This window comes from Centroberyx affinis, unplaced genomic scaffold (assembly GCF_046629955.1).
Source record: "Centroberyx affinis isolate AG114_WGS23_722 - 3 ecotype Tasmania unplaced genomic scaffold, CSIRO-AGI_Caff_v1 ptg001797l_1, whole genome shotgun sequence".
Taxonomy (NCBI): Eukaryota; Metazoa; Chordata; class Actinopteri; order Beryciformes; family Berycidae; genus Centroberyx; species Centroberyx affinis.
Genome location: NW_027280187.1, coordinates 140,001 through 155,360, shown reverse-complemented (window position 1 = coordinate 155,360; position 15,360 = coordinate 140,001). Strand labels below are relative to the sequence as shown.

The following is a 15,360-nucleotide window of genomic DNA, read 5'->3' as shown; positions in this document are numbered from 1 at the left end:
ATCAGCACCACTCACACTCAGCGCAGCGGGAGAGAGAGAGAGGGAGACGACCGGAGAACCGGAGGCTCGGTCGGTGTTGCCTCGTCCAACACCGAGCAGAATTAAGGAGAGGAGCGAGAGCGAAAAGGGCATCTCACTTTTCTCGTCTGCACTCACGCTGCACTCACGGATTTTTACATCTCCCCTCTCCTCTCCTCTCCTCTCCTCTCATCTCCTCTCCTCTCCGTCCGTCAGTCTAATAGCCCTGCATCTTTTCCTTTTCTCCCCTCCTCCTTCTCTTGGGTATGGCGAGCTCCAGCCTGCTGGAAAACCCGGTGCAGGCGATTCTGTACCTGCGGGAGCTCACCACCATCGTCCAGAACCAGCAGAGTCTTATCCAGACCCAGCGCTCCCGGATAGAAGAGCTGGACCGGAGGGTGGACGAGCTGATCGGGGAGAACAGGCACCTGCGGGACGCCAGAGGACAACAGCAGCATCCTTACCATCATCATCATCACCATCATCATCACCCCGACCCCAGCTACCTTCATCATCACCACCCGCAGGACCCCCAGCTCAAGACGGCAGAGTCTCTGCCGGACCATGCCCCTCCACCGGCACAGGTCGAGACGGCTCCGGCCCAGACCCAGCTCCAGCCTTCTCAACCTGCGGACCCGGGGGACATGCAGCTGGTTCCGGCCAACCCGTCCACCTTTTCCCCGGTTGAAAGCGACCAGGAAGACGGCAGAAGTAGCCCCAGCTGCCGCTCTCTGGTGCCGCTGACCCCGACAACACTTTGTCGATCCCTGGCCCTGGCAAAGAAATCTGAGTGAGTACTGGTTAAAAAACACTCTGTGTGTGTGTGTGTGTGTGTGTGTGTGTGTGTGTGTGTGTCTCACATATTCCTATAGGGACTTATAGCGTGTCTGTTGTACTCAACAGTGAGTGTGTAGTGACCTCATCGTGGGCTACATTATGGTATTTCTTTAATCTCCTATGGTATAGGATTTTCTGTGGTAGGCCATATATGTTTGGCGTAGGCTATAGCAGCTGAATGATATTTTAAAGTTTTCTTGTGGTATAGTATCCGTCTAAAAATATAGGATTATCGTAAATTGCGTGCGCGCGCACGCGTGTGTGTGTGTGTGTGTGTGTGTGTGTGTGTGTGTGTGCGTGCGTGCGTGTGTGTGTGTGTGTGTGTGTGTGTGTGTGTTATGCATGAGCGCGAGCGCGTCTGTGTGTCCTGCGGATGGAGAGACGTTTAAATTAATGAAGGCGCTCGTGAATTTTCCAATTTTCTCTGTGTATGTCGGCCTAGGACTGTACTAGAGAGGAAGAGACGGATTATTTAAATGAGGAACTGGATCATGACGATTACATAAGAAACAGCTGTATGTGTGTATGTGTTACGCTTGGGAGCTGAGTATGAAAACACTCCGGCAGCGGTCAGAGCCTCGACACGTTTCTCATGTGATGAGACTCAGTCAATCGCTGTCCGTGGTGCTGATTTCTCTGTTAATTACCGCACGAGATCTGGAAACTCTCAGGAGACCTCTGGGCCTCTGATGTTGCTGTGTTAGATGAAACACATGTGCGCAAACACGCACACACACACGCACACACACACACACACACACACACACACACACACACACACACACACACACACACACACACACACACACACACACCGCCCCCTGCCTGGCACCAGAGCCTGGTAGCACTTCAGCACATCACCTAATGAGAGAAAAACCCATCTTTCTTTCTTTCTCTTTTCTGTGTGTGTGTGTGTGTGTTGTGTTTAATAAGTTGTATCCCAGCAGGAGTCCTGATTGGTCTCTCTGGGACTCCACCCCCACCGAGGAAAGGAACACAGGAGGAGTTGAGAGGAGAAGATGAGTGGAGAAAAGGATAGATTTGAAAAGGAGTTGTTGATATAAATCTTACAGCCTGTGAATCGCCTGCCACACCTTTTTCATTCTCTTGCCGTGTGTGTGTATGTGTGTATGTGTGTGTGTGTGTGTGTGTGTGTGTGTGTGTGTGTGTGTGTGTGTGTGTGTGTGTGTGTGTGTGTGTGTATGTGCATGCACGCAGGCACGCACCATGCCTGTTGCTCTCCGCTATGTGCCACATAACCTTGTTTGAAACCTGAGCTGTGCCCTCTAAACCAGAGCTTAGCCTGCGGCAACTATTTGTTATTCTTTGACAGGAATCAGCGTTATACGTCTGATTCTGTTGCCACTTCATTTGAATGCGTTTTACTGGAGGGGTTGGCTTTAGTATAAAAAAGAGTTGTTGCTTTAAAAGCTATGGATGGATTACAGCAGAGCCATCCACCAGTTGATCAGGCAGCAGAGGGGCCTAGTGGTTAGACGGGCCTTCCTACAACCAGTTTCCTTTCCTGAAATGTGTTCATCAACAACCTCATGTCCTGTTGAAGTGTCCTAGAGCGAGGCGCCGCACCCCCACCTGCTCATTGATGGTAAGTCGCTCTGGATAAGACCATCAGCTAAACACCTAATTTGTAATTTTGCTCAGTGCAAGCCAAGCAGTTGAGGGAGAGGAAGATGGGCTTCACTAGTATTCTCAGAGGTTTCACCCCCTGTCAGTGCCTCTTGCTGAAGTAATTGCTGTTGCTGCATCCTGTCTAGAGCTGGCTGGAGCTTGGACCGGCTCCCTGCTATTCCTATTGTCAGTGACTTGTGTGTTTGTGTGTGTGTGTGGATGTGTGTTTGTGTGTTTGTTAGAGTGTGGGTGCGTTGAAATGAATGCATGTGTGTTAGAGACTGTGTGTGTGTATGTGTGTTGCTGCAAGTGCTGGGATGCATATGTGTGTGTGTATGTGCGTATGTCTGTGTGTGTGTGTGTGTATATGCTCTCATGTGCACACGTACTCACTTTTATTTGTGCATACACATATGTGTGTATATGAATGTGCATCTAGGCCTATGTAGATCCCAGTTTGTTTTGCCCGATAGAGCTACAGAGAGATGATGTGGGTGTGTGTTGCACAGGGTCGGGGGTTTGCGTTTGAGTGAGTGTGTGTTTTGTATTGTCGGTGGTGGTGATGATGCACGTGGACGTGCCTATGGGGGAGAGAGGATCCTCTCCTCCCCTCATTCTCTCTCTCCAGCTGAGCCTCCTATCTGCCCCACTTAGCCCATGGAGCGAACGGTAATCAGCCATTCTCAGGAGAGAGAAAGGCAGAGAGAGAGAGAGAGAGAGTGAGAGGCAGAGAGAGAGAGAGAGAGAGAAAGAGAGGGAGAGAGAGAGAGACACAGAGAGAAAGAGAGGGAGAGAGAGAGAGAGAGAGAGCGATATGCATGCTCAGCCGTTGTCTTTGATGGAGTCCTTGGAGGTGTCTAGAGGAAGGGGCTTGAGGCTGACATTGGAATGGACCAGAGAAAGAGGTGGAGGCTGAGAGAGACAAAGAAAGAAGCCAGAGGACAGCGAAGAGAGAGAATGACGAGAGGAGAGAGGAGAGGAGAGAGGGGTAAACGGTGCACAGGGAGAGAGGAAAAATATAAAGAAGTAGAGAGATAAGAGAGGGGTAGCTGTCTCCTCAGTTTATCTATCTTAGTGGTGGAAAAACAGATAGACTGAACAGGAGAGGGACAGGTTGTGGCATCCTTGTGGTGCAGTAGACTGGTGCATGACACAGTGGCAACATTGTGGGTACAAATTTGGTTGATTTTGTTGCATGTCAACCCCCCCTCCCATCTTTCTTTTCACTCTGGAAAGTACTGGATACTGACTGATAAAACAACATTGCCATAAAAGTAATCTTACAAAAAACAAAAAGGTAGAGGGATGGTGTGGTGGAGAAAGAGACACGGAATGAGGGAGAGAGAGAGAGAGAGAGGAGAGAGAGAGAAAACATGGGCAGACGGCAGGAGCCATGTACTGTTAAAATATTCACCTGTTCTCTTTGTAAGAGTTGTTGGAGGCGGATGGCTGTTATGTGTGTGTCTTGTACTGACAGGGTGGCCCTGCTCTGTGTGTGTGTGTGTGTGTGTGTGTGTATGTGTGTGTGTGTGTGGTGCTCAGGGACGCAAGCAGGCCTGGCCTCGTCCTCCCTGTAGGACCAAACCAAACTGGGGTGAACTGAGCTGTGCTACATCAGCCCAGCTGTCCTCATACTGACAGAGAACAGGAATTAGTTTGGACAATCAGTCCAGTGCTTTTACATTTACATTTTTGGCCTTATGACCCCTTAAAACTACAGGATGCCAACATACATGCATAGAACGGTGAACTGCAACACAATTGCAAATATAATAATAGAACTGCATATTCAATCTTTCCTTTTTACATCCATTTTGCAACACTCCCCTCAAAATAATTTTGAGACCCCCTGCGAGGCCCCAACACCAGGGCTGAGAACCACTGCAGTAACACTGCTGTAATTTAAATAGAGAACAGATTATTTGTGTGTGTGTGTGTGTGTGTTTGCATGTGTGTCTGTGTGTGTGGTGTCGGTGGCGGGGTGGGTGTTACAACAGATAGATGAGCATTATTCATAGAAACAGTGCGAGAGGAGTTGATCGGAGCTCCTGATCTAAAAAAAAAAAACCGGTACCCCTTTAAGTCTGTGGAAGTTGCTGTGAAAAGGTAGCTTTTTATAGCTCAGACTGTCACTCTGAGTCTTGCAGTGACTCTGACTGCCTGTCACTGCGGGTCTGTGTCACTACCAATATGTTGAGCCCAGGTCAGAAGATTTACTGTAGCGTAGCCAAGAAATTCACTGTCGACTGAATGCCTCCAGCTTAGCAGGGAAGCAGCTAAAGTGACCTTCGCAAAAAAAAAAAAACAAGCTATTTGATGAGGAAAAATACCCATGAATCATTTTAAAGTAAGGATCATGTTTACAAGCTTTTATGTGCGTACAGGTTGGTCTCTAGGGGGAGGAGGGGGACGGTTATGGCCTAGTCATCAGAGAGACTGTCCAACAACCTGAAGGTCACAGGGTCGATCCCTGCAACAGCTTATGCATGATATGTGCTTATTATTTTTTCTTTCATAGTGAATTGCTCCGGATAAGAGCAGCAGCTAAATGCCTAAAATATAAATGTAAATGTAAAATGTATGAGAGCGAAAGGAAGTTAAAGAGAGAGAGAGGGAGACGGGGCTGGAATAACCATCTGTCCAGATAGAATGGAATGCTAAATCACCACTGATCTTTTACTCAGATGGGGTGGGGTGGGGGGGGCAATCGCACACACACACACACACACACGCACACACACACGGACACCATGCACACCTATGATAAGCGTTGTCAGCCCTGCATTGACCTACATAAGCCATTTTGCCCAAGGACCAGCGCCAAATTGTAAATAGAACCAATGGAAATAATCCAGAACAATCTAATGGGAGCCTCTTCAGGACTCGGCCTGCTGGGATACCGGGCTGAGAATGAACACAGGGCCGGCAGGGAGGAATATGGACGCAAGGCAGACATCTGACGTCAACCGGTAATAACTGTATGACATGCTGTCCTTCCCACTCTGTCCGTCTCTCCTCTCTCCTTTCCCCTCACTACCTCTCCTCGCCCTTCTGTCGTTCTTCCACAGGAGTCAGACAGTGCTGCATCAGTTTTGTTGCCCCGCCCCCGAGAATCCAGAAGCTGACACCACTGGCTCGTCCGGGTAAGGCTGACTCAACCACCAATCGCAAACATTTGTTGTCCTGTTTGTTATCCTGTTTGCCTCTGCAGTCGTTCTCACGGTTACTGTTTTCTACAGTCGGCTCTTTCAACCGTTGTAAAGTTTGCATGTGTGTATATATATATATATATGCGTGTGTGTGTGTAAGTGCGTGGCTCATTGAGAAGCCCTCTAACTGAGTCATGCCCACACTCCAGCTCTTGAAGCAAGTTTGTTTGTGTGTGTGTGTACGGTATGTGAGTGTGTATTCCTGTGCTTATTTACGCGTTGAGCCTGCGGTCATAGCAGTTATAGTGGATCTATTGCGCGTGAGAGCTAAGTGCTCCATAACAAACCTATAGCTCTTACTGCCTCAAGGGTAGCACACATACAGAAAGAGAGAGAGAGAGAGAGAGAGAGAGAGAGAGAGTGATATGAGTTGATACATTGCCACTGTAAAGGGCGCCCATGGCAACCCAGTAATGACGCAATGACTACCACTACCATAGTAACCAGAGAATAGGAGGAGAAACTAGACCTACTGTAGGCCCCTGTGGTGTCAGTTTCTGCGTGGGCAGGTGCCCGTGTGTTGTATCAGTTTGCATGTGTTGGTGCGCGGGGGCGTGTGAATGCATGACGTTTCACTTAGGAGTATCTGAATGAGTGGAGCAGAGAGTCAGCTCTATTTTCAAACTTTGAAAAAAACATCTGCTTTTTCATGTATCTCAGTGATTATTATTTGTTTGAATGTCTCCCCTTCTCTAATCATCTCCACTTTATGTCTGTATCCAGTCATTCCCAGTCATCTTTACTTTTTCTTTTCCTGTGAATATTATCCATCTGTCAGTTGTAACACTTTTTTTTCTCTCTAATCATCTGTATCATCTGTTTATTTCTATATTTAGCCCTCCCCAGAGATCTCCACTCATTCTATATCTATGACTATTACCCATCTGTTTGTTGCAAGACTTCTTGCTTTCTAATAATCTCTCCACTGTTTATTTCTGTACCTAGTCCTTCCCAATCAACGCCACTCGTTCTATTTATATTAATATCACCATCTGCCTGTCTGGAATCCCTCTCCCTAATCTGTTTAGTGAACTTCTAGTCCTGATTGGATGGTGTTAATGGCACAGCAGCCATGAAAAGCCACCAGAGGTGATGAGATGTCGAGGCAAACACTATAGCTTATCAACATCACCACAGCAAGTTGTGTTTGCCTGGTGGCGAACCTGACAAACCTGGCGTTACATCACATGCACCACCTCTGCAGACTACTGTATAATCTACTGCTGAATCCATTTGAGCACACACTTCCCTCGAGATGTCATGAGAGATCCGCCTCTCTGCTAACCTGCCGTGCCTCTCCTCTCCTCCACTTAGCCTGTGTGTGTGTGTGTGTGTGTGTGTGTGTTTCTCCTCTGGCTGTAGGTCTCTATGGGACCTTGAGCGATGCGAGTTGACAGATGTTCATTTCTCTTCCGCCATGACATCACACATGCAGGCAGAGACAATGTATGTGCTTGGCGTGTTTGTTGTTTGTGTGTGTGTGTGTCTGCTTGTTGTGTGTGTATGCGCCTGTGTGTGTGTGTGTGTGTGTGTGTGTGTGTGTGTGTGTGTGTTACAGAGAGAGTGTATAGCGCCCATATCATTAAGGAGGCTTTGCTGTCCAGATGCATTAATAGCTGAACCCTTGCTTTTAAATCCTCTAATGTATTCTAATGTACTCTAATGTATTCTGATGCAGCACTGGGGCATGGCAGTGTTTTAATAGACTTTTTGATAGAGACAGCCTCCAGCGGGCACACACCAACACTTTCTCTCTCTCCCTCTCCCTCTATCTCCCTGCCTCCCCTTCGCTTTCTGCCTTCCTTCCTCTCCGTTTCTATCTCTCCCCTTCTCTTCTCCAGTCCCACTCTCTTTCCTTCTCCACCCATTTCCTCCTTTTTTCTCTTTTTGTCTCTCTCTCTCTAACTTTCTCTCAAACATGCAGACTTGCACGCAGGCGATTTATCTCATTTAAAGATATGACAACCTCCTCTGGCTCTCCTTCACTTAATTGGCTGGTGACACGAAATAGTTGCTTTTTACAGCAATCAAAGAAAACAAAGAGGAACTTCAGTAATGCGCTCATTATTTAACCATGAACATTTTATTCTCTTGTGCTTTGTTTTGCATGGGTCACCATTGTGTAAAAACTGTTAGAGTAAGCATTAGCTAGGAGGAAGGAACATCACACATGCACACACCATCATACACATGCACAAACACAGTTTCAAGCTAAAGGCGTGTTTATAAAACCTGTTAAAAAGTTGCTCATACCTTTATGCTTACTCCAGACCAAACATGTTATTTGCAAGATGGCACATGTCAGTGTTTACTCTATGCTCATTTAGCAGTGGTGGGATGCCAAAGAGGTTTTCCACTGCTGATGGAGAAATTGTGGGGTAACGCTTCATTTGGATAGTCCAATGTTGATACTCAGCTAACTATCAGGTGACAAAAAGTAGATGTTCAACAAAGTGTCACTTGCCTATTTGGTGCAAATCCACAGACCTAACCCTAACCCTAATCCCATTTTTAAATTTCTTTTCTCATTTCTAACATTAACCCTAACCCTAAGATTAACCAGTATCACTTGAAACTCAGTAGACTTTTCAGTGAATCACTATAGTCACTTGATAGTAAGTTCAGTATTATTATTGAACTATACAAATAAAGTGTGAGCAAGGGAATAAAAAATATATATATATACTTGTCCACCTTATTTTTTTACTTATTTTGTCCACCAATTGCTAACAAAGCTTTAGAGGTCAACTTTATGTTTAGAATTGGGGCTGTTATCGTAGTAACGTATCCAAATAAGAAGAGTTTCACTGCTGCAGCCACAAAACTGTGACCAAACAGGACTGGACACAGAACTCAGTCATCATCGGCCCCCAAGCCACCACCACTACACTCTGCTCTCTGCCTGCTGCATTCCTGATGAACCTCGACGCTCCACATAGTTGATGACCTGCCACAGTAATTGTAGATGGTTGAAGGTCGGGAGGAGGACTGATAGTTTTTCCGTCCTTATCTCCGTGGTAGCGGACAGATGCTGAGCCTAGAGGATGGAACGTCCTCTGGTACACAGGAACTTGAGGGGACAGTGGGTGGAGCCAAGAGAGAGGGACCCAGCGAATACGAAATCACCCTGGAGAACAAGAACAAGCAGGTACGTCCTTCTCAACATGAAGTGCAAGAGCTCCTTCAAGTGTGTGTGTGCGTGTGTGTGTATGCGTTTATGTAGGCTACAGTATGTGGGCCCATAAGCACATGGTGGGATGGACTGAGTGTTGCAGAATTCTGTACATACTTGAGCATGAGGGCGTCTGTGTGCATGTGAAGAGGGTGAGGGATGATCATTTGACATTGTATCCTGCGTGACAAACAGATTCCCATTCAGATCTATTTCTGTCTCTGTTGACACGAAAAAGAACACCAGCGATTCCATCGCCACGGCGACAGGAACACGAAAGATGCTAGGTTGTCATGGTAACAGCTAATAACTGCTTCTGGCGGCTGGAGATGTCTTTATTTCTCACAGCAAACCGCTGAAGGGACTGCTGTTGCTACTGCTATTGCTGCTGCAGTGTGTGTGTGTGTGTGTGTGTGAGAGAGAGAGAGTGTGCGCATGTGGGCGTGCTTGCATGAGTACACACACACACACCCAGGCACATGTGTGGCTGTCCTCCTTTTTCTCCCTCTCTCTCTCTCTTCTTCCTTGCCTCCCACTCCCCCTCCTTCATCTGTCTTTCTCTCTCTCTCTCCCTGGGCCTGCCAGGGAGAAGATGAAGGGAAAAGGGAGATGCTACACTTGCTGAAAATATATGAGGAAAAAATTCAGGAAAATGCTGTGATTTTGGGCTGAGCTGCTCTGCCAATAACGGGACAGAAATAGGCTTGTGAGGGTGTTTACTTTTCTATTCATTTTCTCAATATCACCTTTGTCAGAGCCCATCTATCCTCCTCTTCATAGCCCTTCAACCAGTATTAACTGGTGAATGATGATAGATGGTGTTTACATTGGCTCTAATACCAAAAAAACCCCACTGGCTTTAAAAGAGAAGACAGAGCAGTAAGAAGGGTGCTTGTGTCAGTGAGATTCTCATGACTCAGGCTAATATTCAAATTATTTTGATCTTTTGTAGACATGGACAAAAACTGGCAACATAATGTTTGCCTGCTAGTCGATGAATAAATATTTTCCAGTGGTTGCTGAATGCTTTGCAGTATCACTCTTGCAGTGTCTTCAGCAGGTCTCAGCCTTGCAAACATGTTTGATATTTAAACTAACTCCCCCTCACGCTCTCTCTCCCCAGATAGAAGAGTTGGAGCAGAAGTATGGAGGCCATCTTATAGCGAGGCGTGCAGCTCGTCGCATCCAGACGGCCTTCCGTCAGTACCAGCTCAGCAAGAACTTCCAAAAGATCCGTAACTCTCTGTCGGAGAGCAAGTTGCCCCGCCGTATCTCCCTGCGGCGACCCAGCCCCGGAGGCCGAGTCCAGAACCCGGCCCAAAGACACAGCTACACTCTACTGCAGCCGGGAGGAGGACAGATCCCCCTGCGCTCCAAAACCCCTCCTCCGCCCCCTTCTCGCTCCACCTCTCTGCCCCCTTCTCCTGCGTCTGCCCCAACACATTCTCCAGCCCCTGCCCCGGCTCCAGCTCCGACCCCTGGACCCACACTCACACAGCTGGAGGACTGCTTCTCTGAACAAGTGAGTGCTGCACTTACAATGTTATCGATAGTTTTCACTTAGTGTCATAACTCCCATATGTGGTCGTTTTGCAGTAGCTATTTTATTTCCCTAAGGTTTAATTTAAGCAGAGACTTAAAATGGTGCGGGTGAAATCAGCTTGCATTATCTTCATACCTTGCTTTTTAATTACAGTTAGCCTTGTGCATCCTTGCCTAGAATTCCAATTAATTATTGTTTTTGACATGTATTATCTTTTTATTGTCACATTTGCAGCTGCACTCCCTGGCCCAGTCGATTGACGACGCCCTTCGTGGTTGGAGCTTGTCGGAGGGTGGAGAGGGGACGGGGCTGCTGATGGACCCCGGGGCCTTTCGGGCAGCTGCTGAGAGTGCCTGTCTGCCCCGCAGTGCCAGTTCCCTGCTCATGGCCTTCAGGGACGTCACTGTTCACATTGACACCAACAGCTCCTACACCATCTCCTCTGCCACCACGTCCACCACCACCACCCTGGGCAACGCAGGCGGAGGGCAGCCGGGCAGCAGGAAGACCTCTGTGAGCGGGGTGGCAGGGGGAGGCCAGTCAGAGGAGGGGTTGGAGGCAGAATTCCCCGCACCTCCTCCCAGTGAGGAGCTGGAGATGGGGGACCCGGGATCCAGGAGGGGCTCCGCAGTGCCGGGTCCAGGAGGAGGAGGAGGGGTGGAGGGGGAGAGCGGCTCAGAGCGACTGGGATCCACCTCCACCTCCACCTCAGCCCAGTCCAACCAGCAGCCTGCCCAGACTTACACCCAGTACCAACAGTACCAGTACATTCAGCCGCAGCAGATTCCGGGGGGCCCCAGCCCCGAGGCCCTCCAGGCCCTGGTCCTTTCTCTGCCCAGGGACCGCTGCCAGGATCCAGCCTCCTGCCGCTCACCGACCCTGTCCACAGACACACACCGCAAACGCCTCTACCGCATAGGACTCAACCTCTTCAATGTGTGAGTGGGCAGACACACACACACACACACACACACACACACACACACACACACACCAGGATTGGGGCCATTCACGAATTGAATTAAGAATGGATGGTAAATTTCAATTCAGTTCATGGAGTTGGATTGGAATTGAATTGGAACTGCACCCAGCTCTAAGGAAACAGAATGGAATTGAATGACAGGAAGCACAATTGAATTCCATTAAATTCCTTGAAATTCCACTCCTAAGAGAGGTTGCTTTGACTTGCTAAACATTATGAATCAAACATTATGAATAAGAAAAAAGACAAATCAAATACATTCAGTGATAATGTATGTATTAGGATTACATGTTATGCATTGCACCTTTAACATTTTACGATATTCAGTATTGATAATATATAACACTATGTGTAATCTCAGATAATGGTCAGAACAAACAAAAAAACATGGAATTTAACTGAATTTCATTGAATTAAATTCAGCTTCCTGAAATTCCAATTCAATTCCAACTGTTTCCTGTAGATTATTTTTTCAAATTCCTATTCCAATACCTCAGTTGAATTGGAAGTTCATTCATAAATTGACCGCAACCCTGAGACACACACACACACACACACACACACACACACACACACACACACACACACACACACACACACACACAGACCAAATAACAAAATAATTCTGCACCCCCTGGCTCTGGGTTCAAAGTACACTAGTGTACTTGCATCTGAGCATGTGTACAATTAGTGTTTTTGTCGAACAAATCTCCAGCAGCCCTACACTCTGCTCTAAGCAGCTACTCATTAGTGTTTTCGAGTGCTGGGAGGAGCTGTCCGTTCAGAACCATGTTGTCCTGGCTGGAACTCGTCTGAGATGTCTGTGAGAGAGAGAGAGAGAGAGAGAGAGAGAGAGAGAGAGAGAGAGAGAGAGAGAGAGAGAGAGAGAGAGAGAGAGAAAATGCAATTGGAGAGGAGAGGGAGTCAAGGAAGTCGTGAACAATGTCGGAGCCTCTCAGTGTCTATAAATAGAGTCCACGGTTGGCCTGCACTTATTAGTTAATACAAATTAAAGTAAATTAACTCATATGCATCAGTGACATCGTTTCTGATCCAAATGTCCAAAGCTAACAGCTTTTGTGCATGACTGCACTCAGTCTCTCTCTCTCCCTTTCTCTCTCTCTCTCTTTCTCTCTCTCTCTCTCTCCCTTTCTCTCTTTCGCTCTCTCCCTTTCGCTCTCTCTCTCCCTTTCTCTAGCTCTCTCTCTCTCCCTTTCTCTCTCTCGCTCTCTCTCCCTTTTTCCAATGAACTCTTTCTCACTCACACTTATATACTCAAACACACACACACACACGCACACACGTACACCATGCGCACACACATACATGCACAGGCTTTCCCTTACACTTTTTTTACACCTATCTGCTCATACACACACACAAGTACACATACGCACACAAACACAGCCCATTAACTCTTAACACTATCTGCTATCTGTGGGCAGGAACCCAGAAAGGGGCATCCACTTCCTGATCACACGTGGTTTCGTCCCGGACACGGCCATCGGAGTGGCTCATTTCCTACTGCAGAGGAAGGGCCTGAGCAGGCAGATGATTGGAGAGTTCTTGGGGAACAGCAAGCTGCACTTCAACAGAGACGTCCTGGAGTGAGTCCTGATTATTGTATATACTGTCCATATGTAGAGCTGTGTGTATACGCATGACACACACACACACAGGCTTACTCGACATACATGCATGCGTACATAATACATAGATGTAACACATGCATAAAAACACATTTACTTCATGCTTTCACACTCGCCCTTATTGCATCCAACCACTGTGCAACTGCACAACCGCTGAGATCCAGGATAGAGAGGCTTTTCGCTGAGGTTGTTACAGAGACTGTAGAAATAGGTCACTGCTCTCAACACACACACACACACACATGTACACACATGCACACTGCCTCAACTCACTCTCTCTCTCTCACACACACACACACACACACACACACACACACACACACACACACAGACACAGACACACACATGCACAGCCACAAACACAGATACAGGCATGCACATGCACGCAGAAAAGCACAGACACACGTATGCACACGCACACAAACACACACACACACACACACACAAGCGGATAAATGCTTTCTTCCATTGCTACAGCCTGTCTATCTTTCTTGCCTTTCATCTACCTCTCTCTTGCCCCTCGCTCTTTGCATTTCATTATGTCGCCCTCTCATCCCTTCCTTTCCTTCCCTCTTATCTCCCACTCTCGTCTAACCCTTTCTTCTCCATCGATCTTTGTGCACAGCATTGCCCAATTGTGTGTGTGTGTGTGTGTGTGCATGTGCAAACGTGACGTCTCTATGTGAATCTTCCAGGTCAGTGGTTGTGTAATGGAAGTATGACTGTAAAAGGAAGAATTGCCATCAGCACTTGTTTGTTACTCGCACACGCACACGCACACATCCACACACACACACACACACACACACACACACATGCACACACATACAAACACACTTAAACGCGCACACACACACACACACACACACACACTCTCACTTACCACCGCACCTCCTCAGTACTTTGATGACAGTGACATTCTTGAACTAAACACTATCTCACTCCTCTCTCTCTCCCTCTTTGCAGTTGTGTGGTGGATGAGATGGATTTCTCAGGCATGGAGCTGGATGAAGCCCTTAGAAAATTCCAGGCTCATGTTCGTGTTCAGGGAGAAGCACAAAAGGTGGAGAGACTCATCGAAGCCTTCAGGTGAGACTGTCAACCCAATGACAACCGCCCCTAGTGACTAACATGTACTGGCATCACTCTTTAATACAACTTCACGCAATGGTCCGTCACATGACTGATCAGGACTGGTAAGGGCACAGTGAACTTTTTAAAATGAACAGAGTTTTTGCTTGTGGCTATCCATGAAAAACAAAAACGACGACGCATAACCAAGCGCACATAATATGTGAGAAGATAGAAGCAAAAAGCAAAAAATTCTGCTCTCATCTTGCAGCCTTAGTAGACAAAGGCACTGGATGCAAGTATTGTGCTGGTTCTGCTAGCTCACCATGGCACACTCTGATGAGGCCAAAGCTCTTTATCATTATCAAATTACACTGATTGCCGATAACCTTTGACAAACCACAGCAGTATATGATTGTCAGCCAATCATAACAGAGGTCTAAGCTGCAGGCAATCAGTTTGTGCTCCATCATGACAAAAATAGCTGCTCCATTTCTCTACTGCCTCCTCCGAATGTCACTTTCTGGCCAAGCATTGAAGCAAAAAAAAAAAAACACTGGATGTTTGAAAATCAATAATTACAAAATCCATTATTTCACATTTCCAGATATTGATATTTTGGTTCAGGGTAAGGCAGGGTAAAGTCTCCGGTGAGGTTAAGGTTAGACATAAAGAAAAGTTTATGATCAATGTTTGATGAAAATTCATGAGTTCCATTGCATTGCACTTTGTCCAGAAAGTACCAAAGCAAAAGTATATGAATGTGGGGATGGGGGGGTGGAGAGGGGGGGCAGGCATTTTCAACCTTTGTAGGTTGTGTAGTCCAGTTTGTTGTTTGGAAGTGCTCAAGTATTGCATGTCCATTTCCATCCAAAGTCACAAATGAATATGTATAAGTGCATTTTTCATTGATATTCATGAAGTTTGGGCCCGAGCCATTTTCCTGCTTGTTTTGTCAATGCTGACGGCCTCCAGTCACTAAAATTTATGAGCATATCTGCAGAAGAAGACTAATTTCAATACCAAGAGGACCTTTGGAGACCCAGCTTGCATACTCCCATAGCACCTTTGAGTGGACTGCATAGCTTTGCCTCTAGTCTGCGTAACAAACTCCTATAGACTGAAAGTGTACTGTCTGAAAAGTCTTTGAGGCAAAGCAATCTGCACAAAATAAAGTGACCAGACAAATAGGCGCTGCATTTGGTGCTTCATCCTCTGGCCGGCACTGTCCTTGAAATGTCCTGGAAACA

General features: G+C 47.0%; 1 protein-coding gene across 1 annotated transcript in view; it reads left to right on the top strand.

Annotated features, from left to right (window-relative positions):
• The first annotated feature begins 284 nt into the window (after positions 1–284).
• Positions 285–15,360, top strand: part of iqsec3b (IQ motif and Sec7 domain ArfGEF 3b) — a 22,627-nt gene continuing 7,551 nt past the window's right edge. The window contains exons 1-7 of the mRNA XM_071529527.1: positions 285–808; positions 5,553–5,621; positions 8,715–8,841; positions 9,989–10,387; positions 10,643–11,346; positions 12,836–12,997; positions 14,006–14,128. Of these exons, the coding sequence (XP_071385628.1) occupies positions 285–808; positions 5,553–5,621; positions 8,715–8,841; positions 9,989–10,387; positions 10,643–11,346; positions 12,836–12,997; positions 14,006–14,128 (2,108 nt within the window). The remainder of the gene's footprint in view (positions 809–5,552; positions 5,622–8,714; positions 8,842–9,988; positions 10,388–10,642; positions 11,347–12,835; positions 12,998–14,005; positions 14,129–15,360) is intronic.